The sequence below is a fragment of the Asparagus officinalis genome, chromosome 8, assembly GCF_001876935.1.
Source record: "Asparagus officinalis chromosome 8, Aspof.V1, whole genome shotgun sequence".
In the NCBI taxonomy this organism is placed as follows: Eukaryota; Viridiplantae; Streptophyta; class Magnoliopsida; order Asparagales; family Asparagaceae; genus Asparagus; species Asparagus officinalis.
In genome coordinates, this window is record NC_033801.1 from 110588702 (window position 1) to 110616332 (window position 27631).

Genomic DNA, 27631 nt, shown 5'->3' on the forward strand with positions numbered 1-27631 from the left:
AACATGATTAGGAAAAGCATGATCTATAAAACCGGGGGGTTGTTCAACATACACTTCCTCTTCTATAAAGCCATTCAAGAAGGCACTTTTAACATCCATTTGAAAAAGTTTGAAATTTTTAAAGCTAGCAGATGCCAAAAACATCCTAATAGATTCCAACCTTGCAACCGGTGCAAAGGTTTCATCATAGTCTATGCCCTCCTCTTGATTGTATCCTTGGGCAACCAAACGTGCTTTATTTCTAGTTACAATGCCATGTTCATCAAGTTTGTTTCTAAAAACCCATTTTGTACCAATAACACTAGCATTGTTAGGTCTAGGAACTAACTTCCAAACTTCATTTCTTTGAAAATTGTTTAATTCTTCATGCATAGCCAAAACCCAAAACTCATCATTTAAAGCATCATTAACCTTTTTAGGTTCTAGTTGAGATAGAAATGCAACATTACCACATTCACTCAAGGCTTTTGAGCGAGTTATAACTCCTTTTGAAGGGCTCCCAATGATTTGTTCCTTTGGATGGTTTGTTGCTCCTTTGGATGATTTGATGTAAATTTCCAAGCTTTAGGTTGTTCAACTTGATCTTGAGCATTTGTGCAATCTACATCCTTTTGAGCTTCTATAGAGGGAGTGTCATTGATTTGCAACAAGTCCAATCCTCCCTCAATATCATCATCATCATCTTTCCTAGGCAACACAACTTGAGAGCCAACATTAGTCTCATCAAAAGTAACGTTTATAGACTCTTCAACAACGAGGCTTCGTTTATTGAAGACCCTATAAGCCTTACTTCGAGGTGCATAACCCAAGAAAATACCAACATCAATTTTGGAATCAAATTTATCATGGTGATCTTTTGTATTTAAAATAAAGCATTTGCAACCAAAGACACGAAAATAACCAATGAAAGGAGTTTTTCCATAATAAAGTTCATAAGGAGTTTTCTTAAGCTTTGGTCTAATCAAAACACGATTTAAAACATGGCAAGCCGTGTTGACGGCTTCCGCCCAAAAATATTTTGGCAAATCAAAAGAATTAAGCATAGTGCGTGCCATCTCTTGTATGGTGCGATTTTTCCGTTCAACAACACCATTTTGTTGTGGTGTTCTAGGAGCGGAAAACATATGAGTTATACCATGATGAGCACAAAAATCATAGAAAAATTCATTTTGAAATTCACCACCATGATCACTTCTTATTTTAACAACTTTCAAATCTTTTTCATTTTCAATTCTTTTAACATGATTAGCAAATTCTTCAAAACAATCATTTTTCTTAGCAAGAAATATTGTCCATGTAAAACGAGAAAAATCATCAATAATCACAAAAACATAGTGTTTGCCTCCAAGAGAGGTAACACGCATAGGACCAAATAAATCAAGATGAAGTAATTGCAAGGGTTTAGAAGTCGATACCTCATGGATGGATTTGAAAGAAGATTTTGTTTGTTTACCTTTGGCACAATCCTCACAAATTGTATCTTTTATGAAGTGCAAGCTAGGTAGCCCTTTCACAAGATTCTTCTTAGACAATTTTGATATTAACTCCATATTTGCATGTCCAAGTCTCTTGTGCCAAATCCAAGGATTTTCATCAATTGCCGCAAGACACTTTACATCTTGATTCACTAACTCATTCATCTCAAAAATGTAAACATTAGACTTGCGATTTGCAATAAAAACAATTTTTCCATCCATACTAATGATGCATTTATCCGGTTTAAAAGAAATATCAAAACCTTTATCACTCAATTGACTAATACTAAGAAGATTATGATTCAAACCACTTACTAAATAAACATCTTCAATTGTGGGTGAGGGTTTCTTACCAATAGACCCGATACCAATGATTTTACCTTTCTCACCACCACCGAAGGAGACATTGCCTCCTTCAATCCTTGATAGGGTTGCAAATAACTCTTTGTTGCCCGTCATATGATGTGAGCAACCACTATCAAGGTACCACATCTCCTTACGTCGTTGCCGTGACGTTCCCTACAAAAGAAGAAGATGAAGGTGTAGTAGCTTTAGGTACCCATGTCTTGGGTCCTTGGTGGTTAGTAGTCTTGGTACCTTTGGGTACCCATATCAAACCATAAAAATCTTCATTGTCTTTAATTCTACAATGAGTAGAAATGTGTCCATGTCTCATACAATAGGTGCATACAAAATTTCTTTTGTATGTACGGATGTTAGAACCATGAAACCTATTTCTACCATGGTGATTGTAGTTGTCATAAGCATGAGTGGGTCTAGTTCTACAACCCTCAATTTCTAATTTTTCAATCTTTGATCTTAATTGCTTGTTCTCGAAATCGAGATCTCCTAGCAATTCATCTTTTAGAGCAAGAGAGGTTGTTAGTTGTTCTAGCTTAATATCACAAGAGGCATGCAATTTTTTGAAAGAAGAGTATTCTTTAGACATTCTTTTAAATTCAAAGTTCAACTCTTCTAAAGCCATAGCTATGTCACATTGCATATAGAAAGATTCACTTTCGGCCTCGGATATTACCTCATGTTCATTTGCCATGAAACAAACATTTGGGTCATGAAGAGCAAGTTTGGCTCCTTCTTCATCACTATCCGAGTCACTTGGTTCGGATTCTTCCCATCCGGCATACATAGCCTTCTTCTTCTTGTACTTCATGTACTTTTCTTTGAGCTTGGGGCAATCCTTAGCGATGTGACCCGGTTCGTTGCATTCAAAGCATTTTCCTACACGAGATGAAAACTTGTTGTTAGATCGGGGATTAAATTTTTTGTTCATTTTGATAAGTCTAGAGATTCTTCTAGAGAGATGAGCCACTTCTCTAGAAAAATCAACTTCACTCTCCGACGACGAAGATGAGTTGTCACTAGCTCCCTTGAGAGCTATGGTCTTCAATTTTGGTGACGGCTCCTCAACTTCGCGTGATGACACTTCCTCCTTTTCCTTCCCCTTGAGCTTCTTCTCATGCACTTTGAGCTTTCCGATGAGGCTATCAAGAGCTAAGGTAGTGAGGTCATGAGCTTCCTCAATGGCCGTAGCCTTGGGTTCCCATGTCGGAGTCAAGGAGCGAAGTATCTTGTAATTCATCTCTTGAATGGATAATTGCTTATCTAGACCATGTAATTCATTGATGATATTAGTAAAACGGGAAAACATAGCATCAATGGATTCATTAGGAAGCATTTTAAATAGCTCATAATCATGCATAAGTCCACTAATCTTAGATTCCTTAACTTGGGGGGTTCCTTCATGTGTGACACATAATTTTACCCAAATTTCGTATGCGGTTGCACACGTGGAAACTCTATTATATTCATTAGGGGAAAGACCACAAATTAAGGCGTTCATAGCCTTAGCGTTGAGATTAGCTAGGTGCCTTTCTCCATCGGTCATGTTCCCGACTTTGGACTTTTCTTCATATTTCTCTTCTATGAGCTCTAGAATGTCAAGGTCTATGCAACGAAGGTAAATTCTCATCCTAGCCTTCCAATAAGCAAAATTAGTGCCGGTGAAGAGAGGTGGTCTAGTTGTGGATTGTCCTTCTAGCATATGCATATTCAAAGAGGCCTCCATTAGATCTTTTCTCTAAGGTTGTTAAACCAAAAACTGATATAGAGACCAAGCTCTGATACCAATTGTTGGACCCTAGAGGGGGGGTGATTAGGGTCAAGAGGCTCTAATATGCAATTTAAAACTCAGCACAAGCAAACCACAAAACAGAAGTGCAATCAAGTTGAGAAGTTTCATAGCCATATTTTGCATGAAGGGACAATCACCACCATGCAAATACCACCAATTAGCTACAAAAAATAATATATTATTAGTTGATTCACTACCACAATGGCACAATAGATAACTTATAAGTCATATATGATTCAATTTCTAAAATTATTTTACCTGGGTTCAAGTCTGATTTCTCTCTAGCCTTCACCGCTCCAATCCTAGCAAATGAACCCTTTCCTTCTCTGTATCTCTCCAACTCTTGAGTATGAATTTCAACTTGTTGCTCTACATCAGGATAGAACAACTCCACCACATCTAGAAATCCATCTTTCGCCCTTTTGCAATTCTTCACTACATCATCCCTATAGAAATAGTAAGGGTTGAGGTAGTAAGAAGCCATATGCAAGGGAGAAAAGAGCCGATCCTTGGACTTCCCATCTATAATATCAATCACGGGCTTGAAATCCTTCTCCTTATTCTTGAAAACTTGAATGATCTCCTTCTTCATATCTTCAAGCATCCCCACCACAAATCCCATTGAGGGTTTGTAGTCACTATCGACTACCCTCAACAATCGAAAAATAGGAGCATACACCTTCAAGATCTTGGCCACCGCTGTCCACCAACTATCACTCATAGCAATCGCCTCCACCTTAGCGCCTTTAGCGGTCTTTGCAAGCTTGCATCTCACCCATGCTTCATCGGAAAACATAAATCTCAACTTCCCTTTCTTCTCAAGAAGACTCCGCAGAGTCAAAAATGTAGTGGCGAAACGAGTAACTCCAGGTCTCACAATGTCCCTTTTGTCACAAATGCGACGCATCATAGACAATGTCTTGTGATGACTATAGATAAAGATGGTAATCGATAAACAGTTACTTGAGAGAACAATGAAATCAATAAAGAACACGATTTTCCCCGCGAACAGCCTTCTCAATTGGTCCTTTGAATAAACTCAACTTCCTGATGCTTTCAAGCATCAGGTCAACAGTGTGTACTGCACAACTAGTCCAAAAAATCCTCGGTCTCACCCTATATAAAAGCTCCTTCGCGGCCATATTTGCAGCTGCATTATCCGTGACAACCTGAATGACTTTATCAGCTCCAATCTGCTCAATAGCCGTATTAACCCACTCAAATATATATTGTCCTGTATGTGCTTCCTCTTTGGTTTCAATTGACTTATGAAAAGTTGGGATGAAGCTTTTAGTCGAATTTGTCGTTCTTGAAATAACGTTGCTTCATCTCTTGGCCTCCTCCTCCTTTGGATATCATCGTTGTAGCATATATTCCATCCATCCTCCATTAATGGCACTAACGAGCTTGATAAATGAACTTACTACATTTACACTCAATAAGTCATTAGTACCGATAATGGTGGTTGTAAGAACATCATCAAAACATAAGGGCTAACAGAAAGGGGATGGCATTTTCATATGCCCAAGTAGCCAACTGATTATGCACCCAATCTCTCTTCTCCTTCAGGAAAGAATCCTTCACTCCTGTCTGCTTCATTTTCCCTTTCAACCTTTTCGCTAGCTCTGGATCATTAGCGGTGTAAGCATCCATCGGCCCAACAGTAGGCTCTCTAGACCTCTTTGAAGACCCATCGCCTATGGAAGGAGAGATGATTTCTTCTTCATCTTTTTCTTCATCACACGGCCTCGTCGTATGAAGTTCTTCTTCTAAGTCTATAGTGTGCCTCTCCTTAACTTGCTTCTTCTTCGAATTAGCATCAATGACTTCTTTCACCCTTTGCTTATCTTTTTCACTAATCTTCAAACATGGTTTGGTTTCCCCCCTCAACCCTGCAAGATGCTTCTTAAATCGATGGATCCCCGCATTCACCTTGTGCCCACATAGTTTGCATTGCACCATATTCAAATTTTTTGGGTCCGGACAAAATCCAAACTCCCAACCAATGTCTCCTGAGTTCCTTCTATCTTTCACGGGAGGTACGGGGATATTGGTGGAACCCGTAGACTCCTTCGCTGGAACACCCGACATTCTGAAATAAATGAACAAACAAATCATTCATATACTTAAAATTAAACTTAAACAATCAAACAGTTAAACTTAAAATTAAACTTAAACAATTAAACTTAAATAATAAATACAGTTAAACATATTCAATTTGTAATTCTTAAAAAAGAATCTCAAATCAAGAAATATATAAACTCTCACATGTGTAATTTCCCTTACTGTTAACTTATTTTTGTAGGTCAAAAACTGCATTTTCATTCGTTATTGTTGCAACTTCAAAAACCGCAACTAATTATTGTTCTATTTTGTAGGTCAAAAACTGCAACTTCATTCGTTATTTGCTGCAAATCCAAAAGTAGGGAGCATGAATATTATAGTTTCAGCACTCAACTCAATACAGATACACAATTATAGCATATACAGTTGTAAGCTTTGAACAAATGCAGAGGATGAACATGACAAAGACAAATGTAAGGAGCATAAGTTTGTTGTGGACCGTGGTGATGCATATTCTGTTGTACTGCACTCAGATACTTTTTCATTTGAAATAGGAAAATTAAACTTAAACAATTAAACAACTAAACTTAAACAATTAAACTAAATATGATATAAATATACTAAGTTAACATGTGATAAATGCATATGACAGTAATAGGAGGCTAGGAGCAGTTAATTTCCTTGAGCAATGCCGATCAAACTAAATATGATATAAATATACTAAGTTAATTTCCTTGAAACATCAACGGATTAAACTTACTATCTCTCTTTAAACTTATTATCCTCACAATTAATAAGAATCTATCAAACCTGAACCAATCAACAGTTTCAATACAGATTTTGCCTTTTTAAGACTTGAACCCAATAAAAATTATCAACACAGTTACACAAGCCTACAATATCAAATTAATGAGAACCCAAATCTTGAAGACGAGCTCGGAATAAAAAAAAAGGAAATTGAAATCGAAATAAAGAGGATTAGAGTTTTACGAAGACGCGAACTGTCGGCTGAAAAAGACGAGCTCAGTTGGAGACGAAGATGAGTCGAAGACGAAGACGAGCTCGGTCGGTCAGAAGTCGCCGAGTCGAAGGCGAGCTTGGTCCGAAGTCGTCGAGTCGAAGACGAGCTCAGTTGGAGACGAAGACGAGTCGAAGATCGAAGACGAACTCGGTCCGAAGTCGTCGAGTTGAAGACGAGTCGAAGACGAAGACGAGCTTGGTTAGAGACGAAGACGAGCTCGGTCCGAAGTCGGTTGGAACCGAAGGTGAGATCGAAGATTAGGGTTTTATTTTTGAGTTTGGGTTTTGGGTATTGGGTATCGGGTTTTGGGTTAGGCTTTTTTTTTGTTCGGGTTTTTGGGAGCGCCCAGCTCAAAATCTGAGATTGGAAAAGTGGGGCGGGCCGCTTAAGCGGCCCGCTTATCCCTGGGCGGCCGCCTAGGCGGGCCATGTTATCAGTCGAGAGGGTATAGCAGTGGACCCAGCTAAGGTCATGGCAGTTCTTGATGGGGAGCCACTGAAGACGGTGACAGAGATTCGTAGCTTTTTGGGTCTAGCTGGATATTATAGGAAGTTCATTTAGGACTTCTCAAAGATTACGACGCCTATTACACACCTTACGAAGAAGGGTGTACAGTTCATATGGAGCATGGAGTGCCAGAAGGCCTTTGACATTTTGAAGACTAAGTTGACTACAGCGCCGGTTCTGACTATTCCGAGCGGTGACAGGACATTCGTCGTATATACAGATGTATCGTTAGCAGGCTTAGGAGGCGTATTAATATAGACTCAGAGGGTAGTAGCTTATATCTCACGGCAGTTGATGGTGCATGAGCAGAACTATCACAGTCATGATTTGGAGTTGGCAGCAGTGGTATTTGCACTGAAGTCTTGGAGGCACTACCTATATGGGGTACAGTTTGAGTTATTCACAGATCACCAGAGTCTGAAATACCTCTTTTCCCAGAAGGACCTCAACCAGAGACAGAGGAGATGGATTGAGTTTATTAAGGACTACGAGTTCGCGATCCAGTATCATCCGGGGAAGGCGAACGTCGTAGCAGATGCTTTAAGCAGGAAGCGCCGACATCGGATTTTGGCTTCAAGGTGTTCACTACATCGGGATCTTATCACTCTTAGCCAGTTTGATTTTAGACCCGAGATTGGAGGAACCAGTGCATTTTTGGGAACTGTGACAGTGCAACCATCTTAGAGTGACAGAGTTGTCAGAGCTCAGTTGGGAGACTCTTGGATTCAAATCCGAAAGGAGGAGATTTCCAAAGAGCCTAAGACTGATTAGACCATTGGAGCTGATGGAGGTCTACGGATGAAGGGTAGATTGGTTATGCCAGCCAGTGCAGAGCTGAAGAGAGAGTTATTTGATGAGGCACACCGTACTCGGTACACAGTGCATCCAGGGACCACCAAGATGTACAAGGACTTGAAGAGACATTTCTGGTGGAGCGGTATGCGTAGAAAGATTGCAGACTATGTGGCTAGATGTTTTACCTGTCAGCAGGTGAAGGCAGAGCATCAGAGACCGGCAGGGACACTTCAACCTTTACCCATTCCAGAGTGGAAGTGGGCAGACATTTCCATGGATTTTATTGTGGGGTTGCCGAAGTCGAAGAAGGGGAATGATTCTGTTTGGGTGATAGTGGACCAGTTGACGAAGTCAGCATATTTTATTCCAGTAAGGACCACTTACACAGCCGAGGCTTATGCGAAGATCTTCATTCGGGAGATAGTTCGACTTCACGGAGTTCCGGACATGATCGTATCGGATAGAGGATCGGTTTTCACTTCACATTTTTGGAGGAGTTTCCACGACTCTTTTGGCAGTAGGCTATCTTATAACAGTGTATTCCACCCTCAGATGGATGGTCAGACAGAGAGAGTAAATCAAGCGTTGGAAGACATGTTGCGAGCTTGTGTCATTGATTTTCAGGGCAGTTAGGAGGATCATATTCCACTGGTCGAGTTCGCTTATAACAATAGTTATCAAGCGACGATCGGTATGGCTCCATATGAGGTATTATATGGGAGGCCCTGTAGATCACCAATATGTTAGGCAGAGCTACAGGACAGCTTGATACTTGGGCCAGAGCTAGTGAGGCGGACTACCGAGAAGGTAGCATTGATCAGGGAGCGGATTCTAGCCGCTCAACGTCGGCAGAAGAGCTATGCATATAAGAGGCGTAGACCCTTGGAGTTTCAGGTGGGAGACTCAGTCATGCTGAAGGTATCGCCTATGAAAGGCGTACAGCGATTTGGGCGACGGGGGAAGCTTGCGCCGAGATATATTGGACCATTTCAGATTTTAGAGCGCATTGGAGCTGTGTCATACAGACTAGATCTTCCAGGATCGATGTCTAGTATACACAATGTGTTTCATGTTTCTATGCTGAAGAAACACTTGCATGATGAGGAGCAGCAACGAGTATTGGATGCACCAGAAATTGAGCTTCGGGAGGATTTGACTACTATTGAGATTCTGGTTTGTATACTTGCCAGAGAGGACAAGAGACTCCGGAATAAGGTGATTCCCTTAGTGAAAGTTCAGTGGAACCGAGGAGGCGTTTAGGAGATTTCTTGGGAGCGCGAAGAGGACATGCGTCGCGATTACCCACACTTGGTCGAGCAGGTAAATTAATTCTTATTATGTTATATACCTTACTTTATGCTTATACCTTTGGTTATTTTTACATTTAACGCTAGAATGAAGATATTTTCGCTTAATTTTTAATCTTTTGGAACACATGGTATATGTATGGGGGGTTCCTTGTTTGGATTTTTCACCCGACGTACTAGTTCCACTAGATTAGGATTTGAGCGAGAATATTATCATTTTAGATCGGTAAGTATAAATATCTTTATATGTTATCTAGTAATTCATGATTCGAGATTCGTATAATTTCTGAATTTCGAGGACGATATTCTTTTGAAGGGGGGGAGAATGTAAAACCCCAAAATTTTGCTATAATAAATATATGTGAATTATTAATAGTGAATAATTTTCTTATGATAAATAATCATATATATATATATATATGTATATATATATCTCAGGTTCGGGTTCAAATGGGTTTCGGGTCGGGTTTGGTAATTGGTATATAGGCTAATGATCCGAGACAACCCTCTTTACATCTGAAATCAGTAACCCTAGCCCCCCCTCTCTTCTCTAAAACCCTAATCCTCCTTGTTTGGTGATTGGGGAGAGGTTCTTGAGGAGTTGCAGCAGTTTTTGGTGGGATTCAGCGAAGGGAAACGTTCTCCTTCAGATTCAGAGACCCATTACTCACCTGAGGCGAGTATCATCTCACCCAATCCCTCACCCCTGTTTTCTATTATTTTCGTTTGAAATTTTTTTTGAGTTTTGATGAGCCAAAATGGTATTTTTGTATAAAAATGAACTCTCTATAATATGGTTAGCAAGAATCAAAGGTTTCAGTTTATAAAAGTTCACCAATGTTCTGTTAAATAAAGATCTAGATCTGAGATTTGCTTAACCAAGGGTTAAATCACGTTTACTGTTACCAAAACGTTATAATCTTGTTTCTCTTATATTTAGAATGTTGGGGATATAGTTTACATGCTTAAAATCTATTGTTTTTCTACAGTATGATTTATAGAGACATTAGATCTGTTTTATCGTAGAAAAATACAAATTTTTATTTCAGGTTTTGAGCTGACAGAAACCCAGATTTGGGTTTCTGTCCGCTTGGCGGTCGACCGGTGCGGTCGACCGCTGAGCTCGCTTTAGGGCTTCGGTCGAATTTCACTCATGTTTGAGAGTTTGACTGGACTATCTGACATTGGTATTTAGTCTTACTACGTAACCAGGCATGATAGATGACCTGAGGGTACCAATTGTGGATATATACACTGATTTGATTGTGAATGATATAGGTAGATTTCATTATGTATCTCAGCGATATTTTCACCATTTCACAGTCCTCGTGTTGAACTATAATCCATAGAAGTCCTCGTGTTGGACTATAATCCATAGAAGTCCTCGTGTTGGACTATAATCCATAGAAGTCCTCGTGTTGGACTATAATCCATAGAAGTCCTCGTGTTGGACTATAATCCATAGAAGTCCTCGTGTTGGACTATAATCCATAGAAGTCCTCGTGTTGGACTATAATCCATTTCAGTTCTCGTGTTGGACATTTGCCACTTATTCCATGAGTTTGGAAACTACAATATATAGTTCCTGTTTCGGACCTAGTTCTTAACCCTGAATATGATTTTCTCACAGAAGATCGCGACATGATAGTTATGTAGATTTTGACATGACACTTATGTAAATTTTAACATGACATTCATATAGGCCATGATATGGCACTGCACTTATGTTCTGAGATTAGTTGTATTTCTTTTATTATTGTTCCTGTATTAGAACCTCGGGTTAGGTGATTAGGGGTTTACAAATTGAGATATAAGGTATATACATGAGGGTTTCCTTGTTTGGATTATTTCGTTCGACGTACCTATTTCTCGTGTTGTAAATTCCAAATTTCCAAACCCTCTTTAGTAAGATCAATGAGTTTAGATCTATTATATATTATCTGTATTTTCTTATACAATGAGTAGTAAGATCAATGAGTTTAGATCTATTATATATTATCTGTATTTTCTTATACAATGAGCCCTGTTCCCCTGGGATTGGTTGTGATGTTACTCGCTAGCGCTTTGACGCTCGTTATTCCTCCCCCTTTCAGGTAACGAGCCAGGAGCCCGGAGAGTCGCAGGTTGATGGTGATGCATTTTAGCTTCAGCTGTCTATTTAGTTATATATTTTCTTTTGGAGCTCCACAGTAGACTTTTGTTTAGACATTTGGGAGTCTTGTTCTAGAAGTTGTAAAGGCTGTGTGCCTTATTTCCTTTTCGTCAGATATTTATATTTGAGACTTGTTGAGTATTTCAGTTTATCTACTCAGACCTTGATTATGTTCTTCTGTATGTTGGATGATGAGATATTTATGTGATCATTATCATTTCATCAGTATTTCTTGTATTATCTTTTTCTTGCCTTTGTACCTACACCTGTCGTTGACTCTACTAGATAGATGTTAATTATGATGGTGAAACATGTTATTGCATGGTGTGGTGCATGGCAGGTTTGACATTCTTGGTTTCACCTAGGACTGCAACCTTGTGTGAACCCAGGGGCGTCACAAAAAGTATAGGTTTAGGAAAAACTTTTCATAGTCAATATTACCCATAACGTTTTTAAAAAAAACATAACTACTTTAAAATCTAATAGATTTGAAATTTACAAAAAACAAACTTAAAGTTTAATACATTGCAAATTACCCCTCTAAAGTTAAAAAAATTTCAATGATTTATTATAGTTCCTTGATTTTAATATAATTTTTAATAGTTTAGTGTATTTGTAAATTATAAAAGTTTAGGGTGTTTTTTATAATTTTAAAAAATTTTAAGGGTATTTCTTTTATAGTTTAATCTTTATTGTGTTTTTAGTGTAATGCATAGATACATCAATTAATGATGATATTAAAGAGTAGGTCGTTCTTAAGATGTATTAGGCTATAGTTAAGTATGCACATCACTATTACTAGACAATATAGTTTATACATGCAAAAAATTTCAAACAATCTATATAGTGGTTAAAAGGTTTTTGACTTTAATGTACTATTTTTTATAAATTATTTTTAAAGTGAACCCACCATATAATTTTAGTTGTGGTCATTATAATTTCAATACATTTAATCGATTGACTATATATGTATATAGACCATAAATTACTTTACTTTCTCGCATGAACTAATATTTGGCACTTAATAGTTTAAATTATTACTTTTAAATTGCATTTTCCTACAGGATAATATAATTTCAATTCCTATTTTTTGCTTGAGATTTATTTTATAGTTTCGTATATCAAATTAGTAACTAAAAAATAATTATTTATATTTAAATTAGAATGATTGTAGTTGGTCACTCACTGTAAAATTTTTATAAAGATATATTCCTTACTTTCTATAGCTTTTTGCACTACCCGTGTATATTTTATCAATTAGTTGTTAATTTGACATATTATATTATTTTTTCTTTGTAGAAATTTCTTCTTTAACTTTTGGATTATGTAATCACTATGTCACCATTCTAGCATAGACAGAACCTCATTCTAAATGGCTTCAAGCCAATGTTTGAGTTGAACTGAAGTATATACTATTGCTACTATGTGTATATATATTTTTTTAAGAAAATCATGTCTACATTTTTTTAAACAAAAAAGAATATTCTAACCTCTGATATTATAAAAATAAAATTAAGTCAATCGAGTGACTAGCAAAAGAGGACTTACATCAGATAAATGTGAATAATAAGATAAAGAGGAAAAGTAATGGCATTGCTAATAGTATTATCAATAGAAAACTATAATATAAAGTTAACCTATTTTGTGGAGCCTAACTACTGGCTATAAGCATCGAGGTTTCCATATATACTTTATAATTTATTAAAAAGGGTATATTAATCTTATATAATAAAATCGATTTAATACTAAAACTTTCACGACTTCATGTACAAAAGGTTCTCCCTCCATTTCCTGATTCTTTTGTTATATTACTTTTTATATTGTTGCCTTACTCATGCTCTTTGTTTTTTTAAAGAGAAACAGAATCATGCTTTCTAAATTGAGATGAGGAGGCAGAGTTTAGGTCAGTAACTTAGGATTTCTTTTTCCAAATCACTGAGGAATATCTGTAGTAAGGTATGCTATATACTTCTGGAATTTTCCTATGCTTTTGACTTCACGGCAGGATATTTGCTGTTTAATTTTGCATATTTATACTTTGTTATCTTGAATTCCATTTACAATTTCTCACCAAAACTATTACCTGCTTTTGTGAGAGACAAAATAGTTTACTGAAAGAACATATTTAACTCTGTGTGTGGCGTATTATACATCTCATGAGGGATTCAGGTGTAAGGTAAGGTAACACGCATAAAAAATGCATCTCCATTAAGTTTATACCAATTCATATTGCACTGAATTATTTATCAATGTTAGACCATCGGTCATAAAAATTGGTGTGTATGAAGACCAATTTTTTTAACAGAAGAATTTAGCTTAATTTTAGATCAAAGTATGGTTCATTTTATCAAAGTATGACCGTTGGTTAATTCAGCTTAATTATTTATCAATGTTAGACCAACGGTCATAAAATAATTCAGCTTAATATATTTTCTACAAGCAGTCAATAGCTTCTTCTTGTAAAAAATGTCAAATTATTTTACAAGGTCCATAGTAGACTAATTTAACATTTTTATCCAACGCTATGAAAAAAAATTAACATTTTTATCCAACGGTCATAAAATAATTCAGCTTAATATATTTTCTACAAGATTTAGGGTCACTGAATATTAGCATATATTATATTTTGGAATTGGTCACATAATTAAGTTGTTTATCTTTCCTTGTGCAGATAATTAAGTTGTTTATTTTGGAATTGGTCACATATATAATTTATATTTTCTTTCTTGATTGAATTTGCACATTCTAAATTTGAAAATTCTAGAAAAAAATTTTGGAATGTCTATAATACTCAGCCGCTAGATAATAGAAAGTGGATGTAGACAATAGGTGCGAGTGATTTCTTTATAATTAAAAAAAATCCTCTATGACCAGATAAAACTTATCATTTATGTTGATGAATTCAAGATTGATTTTTTTATTAATAATAATAGTTTAATTCGAATATAAAATATTAGATAACGTTCATATTTTGACCAAATCACACACACACAGACATTCTGCAGTGACTATCTTATAAAATGGTTTTAACTAGTTGGATTGCATGTGCAATGCACGTGGTAAAATTTTGAAATTTTTGGGATGGTTTTTCTTGAATCATAATCTTGGATTTTCTTGGTTTTTTTACTGTTAGAAGTTAATATATTTTATATTAAATTTCATTGGTAATACATGTATTTCAAAACCAATAATGGAAGCAAACTGACGAATACATGTACTAAATCATTTTATATTGCAGTATCTTAAATAATGATGTTTATGACATCGTACATTTTCTATGAATAAAATACTTGTGAATGGATTCAAAATGTTATGTAAATAAGCAACATAATATCAGAGTAGAATAAAAGCATTGCACTTGCTGCACAAGTTGCTCATTTATCTGGTAGGTAAATTTGAACATACACGTCATACAAACATATCCTTCAATCATGGTAAATAAACCAAATCACCAACCCTGTGATAATGCCATAAAGCTCTTATAACTTTTCTTCAGAGAAATTAAGAAGATCACCAAGAGTATTCACTCTGAGATTACTTTGCAAAGAGCTTCCAAGTTTTCCTCCAAGTTGTTTCCTATGATGACACAAACAGAGAGCTTCAATTAATTGAAGTCTAATTTTGCAGCTTAAGAAAATTATTGTTTAAATGTAATATGTCAAAACATTGCAACATTTAAAATATTGTCTTGTAGGTATTTCAAAATAATGAAGATGCTTAGGGACCTTTAGACTTTTTTGATAATGTTGTTGTAGTTTACATGAGGATAGAGAAGAAAGTGTTCAAGATGGAGAGTTACACAATAAAGATTCAGGCACATGTACTACCACATTCAGAAATCTGCTTAGTGAATTTGTTATGTAATTATGGTCTTCTGACGACATTCATAGATTAGCGAATAAAGAAGTAAAATAGATAACCACATTCATTTAAAAGAGGAAATACAATGTGGAAGAATATAAAATAAAAGGTTGACCGCGGTAAAAGACAAAACGTAGTTCTCTCTCAAGAGGGAACTACGTATCTAAAGGCAAAGTTGTTCAAAGACAAAAAACAAGTCATAAAGACTTTGAACATATCCGGCACTCGAACAATAAGATCATTGTCATGTTAAGTGTACAAGTGAATGAGTTGCATAAAATGAATAATGTGACGTGGAATCAAAAGAGGAAAAAAGAAATAATGTGTTATTGAATCAAGAAAGGAAAAAAGAGAAACAAGTACTTACGTAAGACCAGTTCGAGCAATGTCAAACTCCAGATGAATGCAAAAACGATCAGAAGCTAGAGTGTGGAGCTCTTTCCGCACAACTACATTAGCTCTGAAGATCAGGTATCATGTATTATTCCATTATTAGATGAACTTAAATCCATGTCTTAATATAAAACATTCCTTTAGTATCTGCATGGATGATGAATATCATGAATGGCATGACCATTTTTAAGACTCCATTTCCTTTCCAAATGTGATGTGGCTTCTGAGTCAACAAATACAACCCTCAATTCAGTAACATTGGCTGTGTAAGTGGTAGATGCACCTAAGGCATCATCTTGATCTCAAAGAAACTGATCTAATTCTGGTTATAATTGCTCTTTCCTGTAAGAATATATACCTTGTTACTTGCAAAACTTCAGCATATGGAACGTTTAAACACAATAATGTACTAAAAGCAAATTCATCCAGGAATTTCTTTGCAAATCAGGAAGCAACACAATTTATTTAATGGTTACTTTAAGTTTAGCAGCAACATGAACGTGTTGTTACCATGCAGTGAAGTCATCTTTAATGTACTGATCATCATCTCCTAGGCTTACTTTGACAAGGCGCTTCGATCCTACCACAGCAAGGAAATTTATAAATTTACTTAATCACATAAACAAGGCAGAAAACATAATTATAGCTTTTACAACTACACTATGGACAATAACCGATCAAGCAGGATACATGGAAGAAGACTGATAGTTATATTAATAGGACTGAAAGACTTATGTTGCATGAGTGCAAGACCATTTTGGTTTTTTGTAAGAGTATTTTTTCCTGTGCTAAGCATGAAAATTGCTCATGTTGTCCTCTTCTCCAAATGAAAAGCAAGAAACAAGAATAATGCCAACCATGCCCAAAGTAGAAAAATTGTTGTTTGGGAACATATATCAAATTATTGGAACCATCACAAACTAAAATGTAAGTAAGACACAAGAAACATATGCAAAAACCTCACCATATAGCAAATCAGTCTGCCAACAAATAAATTCCATATGCTGGCATAGAATATAAGAAAAATACATAACTATGAACAAGAAGATATAATTCCACTGGTATACAACTAAAACATTTCAGCTTGCATTGAATGACACAGTGTATAATTACGTGACATCTCGACAATGAGGAACTTGATTTTTGAGAGGTTCTTTGCTTGTAATCTCTCTTCTTCATCTGTTAACCATCTGAGAATTCTAAAAATGAAATGTGTGTGTTGGATGTAATTCTAAATTTTCAATAAATAATTTCCCTCAAAAAAATTTCAATAAATAATCATATACATGTTTACATGTGAGTACACATAATTTTCATATCAAATGATCATAGATTTTACACTTATTTTAATTTCATAAAAGTTAAAACGCAAGTGACAATAACTTCTTTATCAAAGAAGGAAGGCGTTACTTACAGCTGGAAACTCTGTAATGTCACTGCTGGACCAGACTATATATCATGTCTTGACAATGAGGCAGCTATCAAGAAGCTTCCGAGCACTAAGCACTATGAGCACAGAGAGAGGAATTGGCCTGAGGAAGCTCCAACTTGTCTTGTTACTCTTCCAGATGGATACAAAAAGTCAATTGAGTGGCCTAACAGTAGGGATAAGGTATCTAATTTATAACTAACTTATACATGTAAACCTGCATTTCCTTTTTCTGAAAGATAATTTTCTTCTTATGACATATTCGCTGCAGATATGGTACCACAATGTCCCTCATACAAAGTTGGCTGTTGTAAAGGGGCACCAAAATTGGGTTAGTCTATGGAGAATACCTTACTTTTCCAGGTGGTGGAACTCAGTTCAAACATGGCGCATTGCACTATATTGATGTCATCCAAGAGGATCTTATATATGCTTTTATACATGACTAATGTACTTCTTCTGTCATCCTTGTTGATCAGGTACCATGCTTCATGGATTTCTTTACCAGTTCCAAATCACACACACACAGACATTCTGCAGTGACTATTTTCAAACATAGAGCAAATCAAAGAAGTTATGCAGTGAAAAAAGGAAATTGAATTTTAATTAAGGAATCAATGATATTATAGAATTGTTAAAATTTGTATTCAATACTCATATAAGGTGTCGGCTTTACCACTGAGGAAAGCAGGTAGTAGTCACTACTAAGTTTGATTCAGCAAGATCACTGTGTAAAAATAAAGTTGCAAACAATAACGACATTATAAGGCAAAAGTCACCAGAAGGTAGATGATTCTGCAATCATTTGATGCAGTTTTTACATCTCTAAGTTTATTCTATAATCACATTTGATATGGCTGACAAAATTGCAATGCTAAAGCTTAAGAAAATCACCTACGAAACACATATTAATGATGAATTTATCAGAGACAAAAATATAGTCAAATAGACCATTAACTTCTAAATTAATTATTAATGCTTAAATGAGAAACGTAATAATATTTTCTATCTAAAACAAAAGACATATATTATGATTCTTGTTACTTATATAAAATGCTATATGTTTAAAGGAAACAATAAATATATTATTCAATGTACTAACTTTTTTTATGAAACTAACCTGGATCTATTACAATTGTGTTTGGATAATCAAGCGGGCCAATGATTATGATTATGAAACTAACCTGGATCTATTACAATTGTGTTTGGATAATCAAGCGGGCCAATGATTATGACATTTTGGAGAAAGACTTGGCTCTTAAGCGGGCCAATGATTATGACATTTTGGAGAAAGACTTGGCTCTTAATCCAGCAAAAATATTCTCAAGTCGGTTGTATTATATTAAAGTTTCACTCATGCATCAACAAGTAGATTTAAAAATAGAGTGGATCAAGTCTTAAAAGATACAAGGGGAAAACCTGCAATAAACTGGTTGGATATTCCAAAACGAAAAGTTTCTGAAGGTGAGATTTATGATGACAATTCGTGTTGAGTACGTCAGGTCAATGAGATGTGGTCGTGTATAACAGTCTATGGCTATTGAACTTATTCCACCAAACACTTTGTTATCATCGAAAGCAAATGGTATGTATATTGAAATTGATTGTTAATAAAGAAATAAAATTAACAAACAAATGTATATTTTGAATACCTTTCGCGAGGAGGGAGCTCAGAACAAAGTTGCAGACTATAGGCATAGAGTCCAGATTTCGCTAGGAGGGAGCTCAGGACAAAAATGCAGACGATAGGCATAGATCTCAGTCAATCCACACACATGAAAGCCATCATACAGAAATATTTGGCATTACACTTTTGAATAACATCTTAATAGAATTTGTCCATGATTAAAATCCTTTTTTTCAAAGACTCGTCAACATAACATTGTGTCGAGATAACCCAAAAATATTTCAAATGCATTTTAAAAGTAATAAAGTCAAGTATTTGTTAAATATATAATTAGCTTGACATAATTGAGTGATAAGTTTAAGCTAATAACTGCCAAAAAAAATCAAAGCATGCAATATTTATGAGACAACAATATGTGCATATTGTTGTAATTCATAAATTGTTCTAACAAATAACATTCATAAGTTAATCCTCATAAAAGCATACGAAAAGATAAATAAAATTCCTTCAACATATTTGTAAATGTATTGAAAATTTAAAATTGTTCACGAAAAGATAAATAAAATTCCTTCAACATATTTGTAAATGTATTGAAAATTTAAAATTGTTCATGTTATAGTTTTTTGGTTGGTCATTCCTTCTCGACATTTGTCTTCTTTTTTGGTAATTCAAGAATTGCATCATCGTCTTCAATGTTGATTGTGTTGTCTTCTTGGAGTTGAATTTCTTGTGCTATTATCTTTCCTTGTGTCCGTTCATCCTTTGAGTTTTCATCTAACTTCACAAGGAATGTGTATGTCTTTCCAATGTTTAGCACAAACTTTTGGAATAACGAACTCTGATTATTTTTCTGTTTTAATGAGGAAACAATTAATTAATTATACATGAAACATATGGTTTTATATGTTTGAAATATAATAAATTAAGAAGTTACCTCTTTTATATTAGCCATGAATTTTTATGCCTTGCATCCTATAAGAGTTTCTGCTGCATCAAAAAGTATCACTCTTGTAGTATCTGTCACGTCTTCAACTATGATTTTAACTGCATACCTACATTTTGTATTATCATTGTGCATCAGATGATATTTTCATAATTAATTTTTATATTTTTTTTGAGTAATTGATAGTAATTTACCTTGGTATACTGTCTTCAGTTGTATTTTGGCAATTTTGACATTTGTCATTAATAGATTTTTTAACCTTTTTGTTGCAGCCTTTGCAAGAGTAGTACCAAGTCTCATGTCTTTTTAAGATGTTATTTATTTTTCCCATAAAGGTGCCATATTATGCCTGTATATTTTTAAAAATTTAGTTAGTTATAATTATAGTTTATATATATGTAAAAATAAAAGAATTGATTCTAAATGTAAATGTAAATAAAACAAATATGAAATTTATTTTAAAAACAATATAAAATAATAATGGAAAATCCAGTTGAAAGATATTTTTGATAACTTTGAGATATTTAAAATTTATATGATTATGAAAAAAATTAAAGCATTAAAGTAAACAAATCACTTCATGTTAATTTTATAGGTTAAAACTTGAATCAAATTTATTTATCTTATCTTGTTTTTAAACTGAAGCCCTTGATTCATTAATATTTTATAATAGAATTTATAATAACATACCTCTGAAGATGTTCGTGATGCTTGGATAATTTTAGAAATTTTCATTTTTGATGCATTTTTGAATAGCTTTGATGGAGGAACAATGGTCTTGATATCATCTTTAGAATGAGCCCTGCATAGAAATTTAAAATTTTAGAAATTTAATTTATTAAATAACATTTTATTTTGAATTACCATTCTTGCATGTCCTTAGCAAGTTGTATTTCAGGGTTGATGCATATGGTTGACGCAATTTGCGAAGTCATGCTCATCTCCCCTGAATATTTCATAGTTATAATTAGAATTTGATATTTATTGATAATTAATTTGCAATTTAATAAGAAAAATATTTTACCTTTGTACAATGAAATTTTAAAATTTGACAATGCTATTATAGTTGTGTCATTAATATTTTCTTCAATAATTGAGCCTTCATTTTTTGCTAAATCTCCGAATAAAGTTACGCACAATGTTATCCCACTGTTTAAGAAAATAAGTGATAATCATATTTTATTACAATTTTATACCCTCATTATCTATTTTTTATGAATAAATATACCACTAATAATTATTTTTATCTTTTAATTGCAGGTTAATGAAGAATAAATCTCAAACTCTCATCTCTCAACAAAGACCCCTTGATTTAACACCAAAGCCCAAAGCCAAAAGCAAAAGAATGAAGCCCGTGAAGCCAAATAATTTCTTTTAATATTAAATGAAGCATTGAAGCCCAAAATGTTAAGAAAATGTCCAAAAGTCCAAGCTCAAAAGCCCAAGAAAAATAAATATACCATCAAGGAACAAATGAAGAAGTTTTGTGAAAAAGGAAACAAATCATGCAATATGGATATCTCGGTAATATTTAGTATTTTGGCCATATCTCTCTCGTATCAACTCGGAATTGGCTGAATAAATATTCTCTGGAAAGCTAAGAACGATATCTATAACTTTTGTATTTATGACATCTCTGAAATCAGAACTTATCATGGACAAATATTCGTACAAAGAAGCACGATCTGAATTTCTCTCCTGGAGAAGTAATTATGGGAAGAATTTAAAGGTTAATGAAGAATAAAGCTCAAGATCTCTTCTTTCAGCAAAAGCTCATTGAATTAATGAAGAAAACAAGCAAAAGGCCCAAGAATTCAAGCCCAAAAGCTCAAAGGTTAAAAATGATTCCTTAGGGCTTAAGTCTTCATCCAAGGGCTCTCATTCATTGTTGTTTACTATAAATAGGGGTAGAGAGTGAGGGGTTAAGGGTGTAAAAATTTTTGTAACTCCTTTTGGAGAGAAGGGCTACTCTTAATTGAGAAGGTCTTCTAAATTTGTAACTTTTTGTTACAATTAATAAAATAATTTTTTCACCACTTTAAATTTTTCTCTTCTTCTCTTTGTTGGATGATGAAGATGAAGATGAAGATGAAGATGAAGATGAAGATTAATTTGAAGGTTTGTTTTTCTTATTTCTCTTTTATTGCTTATTAATTTAGATTTATTTTCATGCTTGTAATTAGATTTTATTTTCTTGTTTAAATAGCCAAGAGGCTAGAACCCTCTTGCCTTAGATTTATTTCATGCTCATAGATTAGATTTATTTCATGCTTATAGAGTAGATTTATTTTCTTACATTTAATTCTTACAATTTATTTTATAGTTTAGATTTTGTAATTTATTTTGTAGTTAGATTTTAATTTTTTGCACTATTCACCTTGAGGCTAGAACCCTCTTGGGTTTAGTTTTTCTTTTTGTTTATTTTCACTTTCTTTGATTCGCCTTTAGGCTAGAACCCTCGTGGGAATCACCTTTTTCTAAGAAGTGGATTTAATTCTAGATTACTCATATCTTTAATTGAATCAGTTATCTTTACATTCTTGATTTTTTTTTGTTTCTCGATTTTATTCATTCTTCCTTCTTGCCTTGTTGATCACATTTATTTTTTTTACTCACATCCACTCTCAAAAACATTGATTTACACACTATCACTTTCACTATCATTATCTCTCCACAATCACATTCACTCATCACTCCTATTTATCACGCACACAACATAATAACCAATTTTATATTTTCTCCTCCAAAACACCTTCCTCGTGGGATCGATATCTTTATACTATAACTTAACACGGTTGTGCACTTGTAACATATTTTGGTACATAATTATGCCGCATCAAGAAGACATTTTTTGTTAATATATTATATTTTTAATAACTAATTTAATTTGAAATAAAAGCATATGTGCATACTCTTTATCTATTATGATGATGTCTCTCCTTGTGTCCTCCTTATTATATCGTGTAACATACTTGATCATAGGCTTCACATTGGCTACTATTGCAAGAACATCTGCACATAAATTTATAACAAGTTTAAAATTCATTTATAATTTATAAAATGGAAAATTAAAAGTTTTTTACAAATTCTTACTAATATTCCTTGTATCCTCCTTGGAAATTGCCTCCTTGATTGAGATGAAGTTGTTCAAGATTTTGTCAAATCGGAATTCAGCTTTCGATTCTTCGATAGAGATGTTCTTATTCAATGTCAACTCAATTGACTCATGTACATTTCCGTAAAGTGGGTTTATTTGTTTGACTTCTCCATTTGAGATGTAAACAATTTGATTCTTCTGAAGCATGTGCTTATACATTTCAATAGTTTCTCCAAACATAACACCTTGTATTTTTTGTCCCTGCAAATATTACTGATATTATTTCACAAATAATTAATACATTAACATTCATTTAAGCCTATAATAAAAAGATTGTATGGATTTAAATATTGTCAAACTCTGCATTATTTTAATAAAGTGACATCGTAATTTACATTGTACAATAAGATAAATAAGCTAAACGATAGATGATATAAGTTATTTTTAAATTTAATAAATAATGCTATATTATTATAATTTACAAATCTCTATAAGTTAAATATTTAAATTAGTTTGATCATTCAACTAATTATTAAATTTATGGGATGTTAATTATTAAAATTTTAGTATAAATAATAATTATTTTGTCATATTGTATACAATGTTGTTTTGATGTTCATATGCACATTATTTGTTTGCTTATATTGCTAGACATCTGCAAAAAATTGCATTTACATAGAATAAGTTTAAGAAAATGATATTTGTTGTTGAAATTTTTTGAAAATGAATCAAATGTTGTTGTACAGCCTCTTAACTAAATGCAGTATTAATTTATTTAAGAATAAGCATCAACAATTATCAATAGTAATACATTATGTAGAATATTGCTACATCACCTCTGAGTCAGCGAAAATTAGTTTCAGTAGTTTTCCTGATCCTTTACTGTTCTCATAAGAGGACTCAATAGTTCTGAGAATGACTACATGAATGGTCCACTCTTTTTAAAACTTCTTTAGTTGGCGTATTTGGATATGTTGAATTGGAGCTTCGTTGCTAGTTAACATTATGCCTGCAAGATTTTGAATAGTTTGTTATATATAATATAAAAAATAATGCATATGAAGTATTAAATAAACTATAAATATGAATTTGCTTTAGATTTTTATTTTAATTTATAAATTAAAAGTAGTTATAATGTTTAAAGTAATTTTAATTTATATTAGGACATGATTGTGAATGAACAAAATGCATGATGTAATAAGGAAGTGTTTAATTTTTGGAATTTTATTTATATAATAAAACTTTAATAAAAATTAAGATACTTAATATTATAAAATCATAACCTTCAAAAATGTTATTTTCTATTTGAATTAGTCAGTGTGGTTCGTTGGATGGAGAACTTCCTTGTATACAATATTCTTTGTGTAGCTTTCCTCTTCTTCAATTTTTCCATCTGATGTTATTAATACTTTGGTCATCATCATAGAAGTACCCCACGACAACGCAACATATAATTGCCCATGAGAGAAAACTGCTTCAGGTAGATACATACATACATTAGGTATTGTTTGTCCTTGGGATTTATTAATTGTCATTGCAAAACATAATCTTATGGGAAATTGTTTGCGTTTGAACTTGAATGGTAATCCTTCATCTTCTGCTGGTGACAATGGTATTCTTGGCAAGAAAACTTCTTTCCCTTCGTGTTGGCCCATTGTTATTTTAGCTTGAATAACATTGTAGTTAAAATCTTGACATATCATTCTTGTACCATTGCAAAGTCCATTAGTTGGATCCAAGTTCCTGAGTAAAATTATTGGACAATGTTTTTTCAACATAAGTTTGTGTGGTGGTAGTCCATTAGGTAGCAGGGTGTTCAAAAACTCTTTTTGATAATGATGATTTTTGTCATCAACTACTTCATCAAAGCTGTAGAATTCTTTTCCTTCTCCTAGAAACTTTTTTATTAGTCTATCATTTAACATGTCAACATATTCATTTTTTTGTTGCAATGATCGCTCTATCTTTCATATACTCAATAGACTTGAAATTCTCATCCAAAGATGGAAAAATTGAATTTATTAGATAATCTTCTGGTAAGTCATCACCTTGATTCTTGATCAACATTGTAGGAGGCAGTTTTATTAGATCCTGGGTAAATGTTGGTTCGTCTCCGTTCCCAATCCGAAGAAGAAATTCACTGAAACTTGCGTCTGATATTTCCCTCATATTTTTGGAAAGTTGTAGTTTTTCTATTTTGTTCCATAAATGTGAGCTTACTAAACTTTCTTTGATAATTTGTGATCTTGTTGAGCGGGAAACCACAGGTAAAACCTGTCTGAAATCGCCGCCAAATATAATTACTTTTCTGCCAAATGGTTCATCTTGATCCATTAAATCTCTTAATGTTCTATCTAACGTTTCAATTGCAACGCGTTTAGCCATAGGAGCCTCATCTCAAATTATTAGATGAGCTATTCGCATGAGTTTTGATGTACCATCTTACTTTGATATAGCACACATAGATGAATCTGTTGTTGGAATTTTAATCTTAAATTTGGAGTGTGCTGTTCTTCCGCCAAGCATTATTATATCTGCAACACCTGATGTCGCTGTAGCAAGAGCTATCATGCCTTATGATCTTACTGTGGAAAGTAAAGCACGATATAAATATGTCTTCTCAGTTCCTCCAGGACCGTCAATAAAGAAAACTCCACTTTGATTTGCTTCAATTCGTGCTAATATTGTAGTGCATGCAGTATTTTGTTCTGCGTTGAGTTTTGTCACAGCATTTAGATCTTCAGTTGGGATTTGTACATCTAGCTCTTCTTTTATTTCTCTTGTGTATGAATTTTCCTCTGTAATGGTATTTTTTTGTAAAGGTGGCAAATCAAATTTTTGAATATCCTTTCTCATGCTTTCTAAGTAGAAGTTAATATTTAGAAGTGTATCATTTATTACTGAAGCTCTGGTAGCAAGTGATTTTTCCTTGAGAAGTCTTCAGAAAGTGATTCATGATATTGATCCCACAAATGATTAACATCTGTGGGCTCACAATGAACCAATATAATTGCAAACAAACAACGAAGTGCTGCTGGCATTTGGAACACAATGGCCTCATCTAAGCGCTCTCTTATGCTATCATCAGATTCTAAAAGACCTAATTTTTGGGCTGATTGCTTGAAAGATTTGCAATGAATACCATTTACTGTAAGTAGATCCTCAAATGATGTTGGACACCTGATGTGATTAAGCAAAAGTCTCAAGTAATATCTTTCTCCTTCAATTGGGTTAACCCTATTTATACGGCCTATCACCTGTCTTTGCTTTCTTGGACTCCAAGATTTTCTTGTTGAATCCCAAGCATAATATTCAGGAAATTCTACATATAATAACTCATTTTCCTTCTCCTTTTCAGGTTTCTCCTTGTTATCTTCTTTAATTTTTGCCCGCAATAAAAAATTTTGTAAGCATCTTCTTAAAGACATGTTCCAAGTGAATCAGTTTTGATAGGTCTTGATGTTTCCAATAAGAAACATTTTGCTGATTTGGCATATGCAGCTGTAAGTTAATGACGACCGGGAATATCTCATTAAGATGAAATTCATATATTCTCCAAAAAGCTTCCTGAGCTGATACTCATCTTGCATCTTGGAAATTTTTGATTTCATTCACAACTTTTTCTCCTTCATTATACTCAATGTTAATTGCCACTCGATCATGCCCTTTATATATGTACTAATAAAGGTATTTCACTGCTTTAATGCCTGAACATATTTTAATATTGATGTGACAATTATAACGTGTTAGCAAATATGGATTGTAAGGTACTACCCATTGATTATTAAGGATTTTGTTTCTAACCAATATTGTTCTATTATTTTTGCTCCTTTTATAAATTGGGTAAGCATCTTTCGCTTGTAGTGATCTTGGACTAAAATCTATTGGGTAGTGATACTTGCACTCTCCATTTTGCATGCAAATGTTCTTCATATTTAAATCTCCACAAGGGCCATGCATCATATATTTTTAACCAGTTCATATAGGATTAGATTTTCATACTGGTCTGAAATTTCTACTGATATGTACTTACGTATTGATCTGATGATGTGATTTTGTGCTCTCCCATTAGTATAATCAACATATGTGCATAAGGCAACCCTCTTTCTTGAAACTGGATTACATGAACATGGGCAACAACTTTTCCAAATATTTCCTTTTTAAATAGCTGATCTTTCAGGTCTTGCAACTTCGTTCGAAATATCCTTGACGTTAGATCTGGTCTATCATAGTGTTTGGCCTAGATGTAGCTCCTCTGTGATTTCTTCCCATTCAGGATTGCATATCATTGTGATGAAAAGATCTGGTTTTCCAAATCATTGTACTAATGACATTGCATCAAGATATCTACAACGCATATCTCTAGGGCCACCAATAAATGATGATGGTAGCACTATTCTTTTTCCGACTTTACATGCTTTGGCTTCCCCTGCAGCTACACTATCGACTATGCTTTGGAATAACTCTTCTCTGGTTTCTGATTGCTTCTTTCTCAAATAATCAAGTCTTGTTGTTTCAAGCTTTATGTACATATCAACAGCATATTGATGGAACAACCGACCTGCTGACAATAATACAGTAGATTGTTGAGTATCTCTTATCTGAAACTTGTAATAATAATATTCTTGACATGAGATGTTTCCCACCTTTGGTGCTTTAACACCTACAAGTTTGAATGTTAAGTTAATTTTTAATGTAATAATATTATTAAAAATGTTAAATTATGATTTACCTTCTCTTTCTCGGTTAAATATGTCTTCTGCAGATGTAAAAGTTTGTTGAGTTACTTGAGATGTACTAATTAGTTG

At 34.0% G+C, this 27631-nt stretch overlaps 2 protein-coding genes across 2 annotated transcripts in view; both read right to left on the minus strand.

Moving 5' to 3' along the window:
- LOC109821713 overlaps positions 1–4566 on the minus strand; it is a 6848-nt gene extending 2282 nt beyond the window's left edge. Inside the window, exons 1-2 of the mRNA XM_020387876.1 lie at positions 3886–4566; positions 3699–3788 (exon numbers count right to left, since the gene is read on the minus strand). Of these exons, the coding sequence (XP_020243465.1) occupies positions 3699–3788; positions 3886–4537 (742 nt within the window). The 5' untranslated portion in view covers positions 4538–4566. The remainder of the gene's footprint in view (positions 1–3698; positions 3789–3885) is intronic.
- LOC109821714 lies at positions 25721–26251 on the minus strand. Its single transcript, XM_020387877.1, has one exon. The coding sequence runs from the start codon at positions 26249–26251 to the stop codon at positions 25721–25723; it is 531 nt and encodes a 176-aa protein (XP_020243466.1).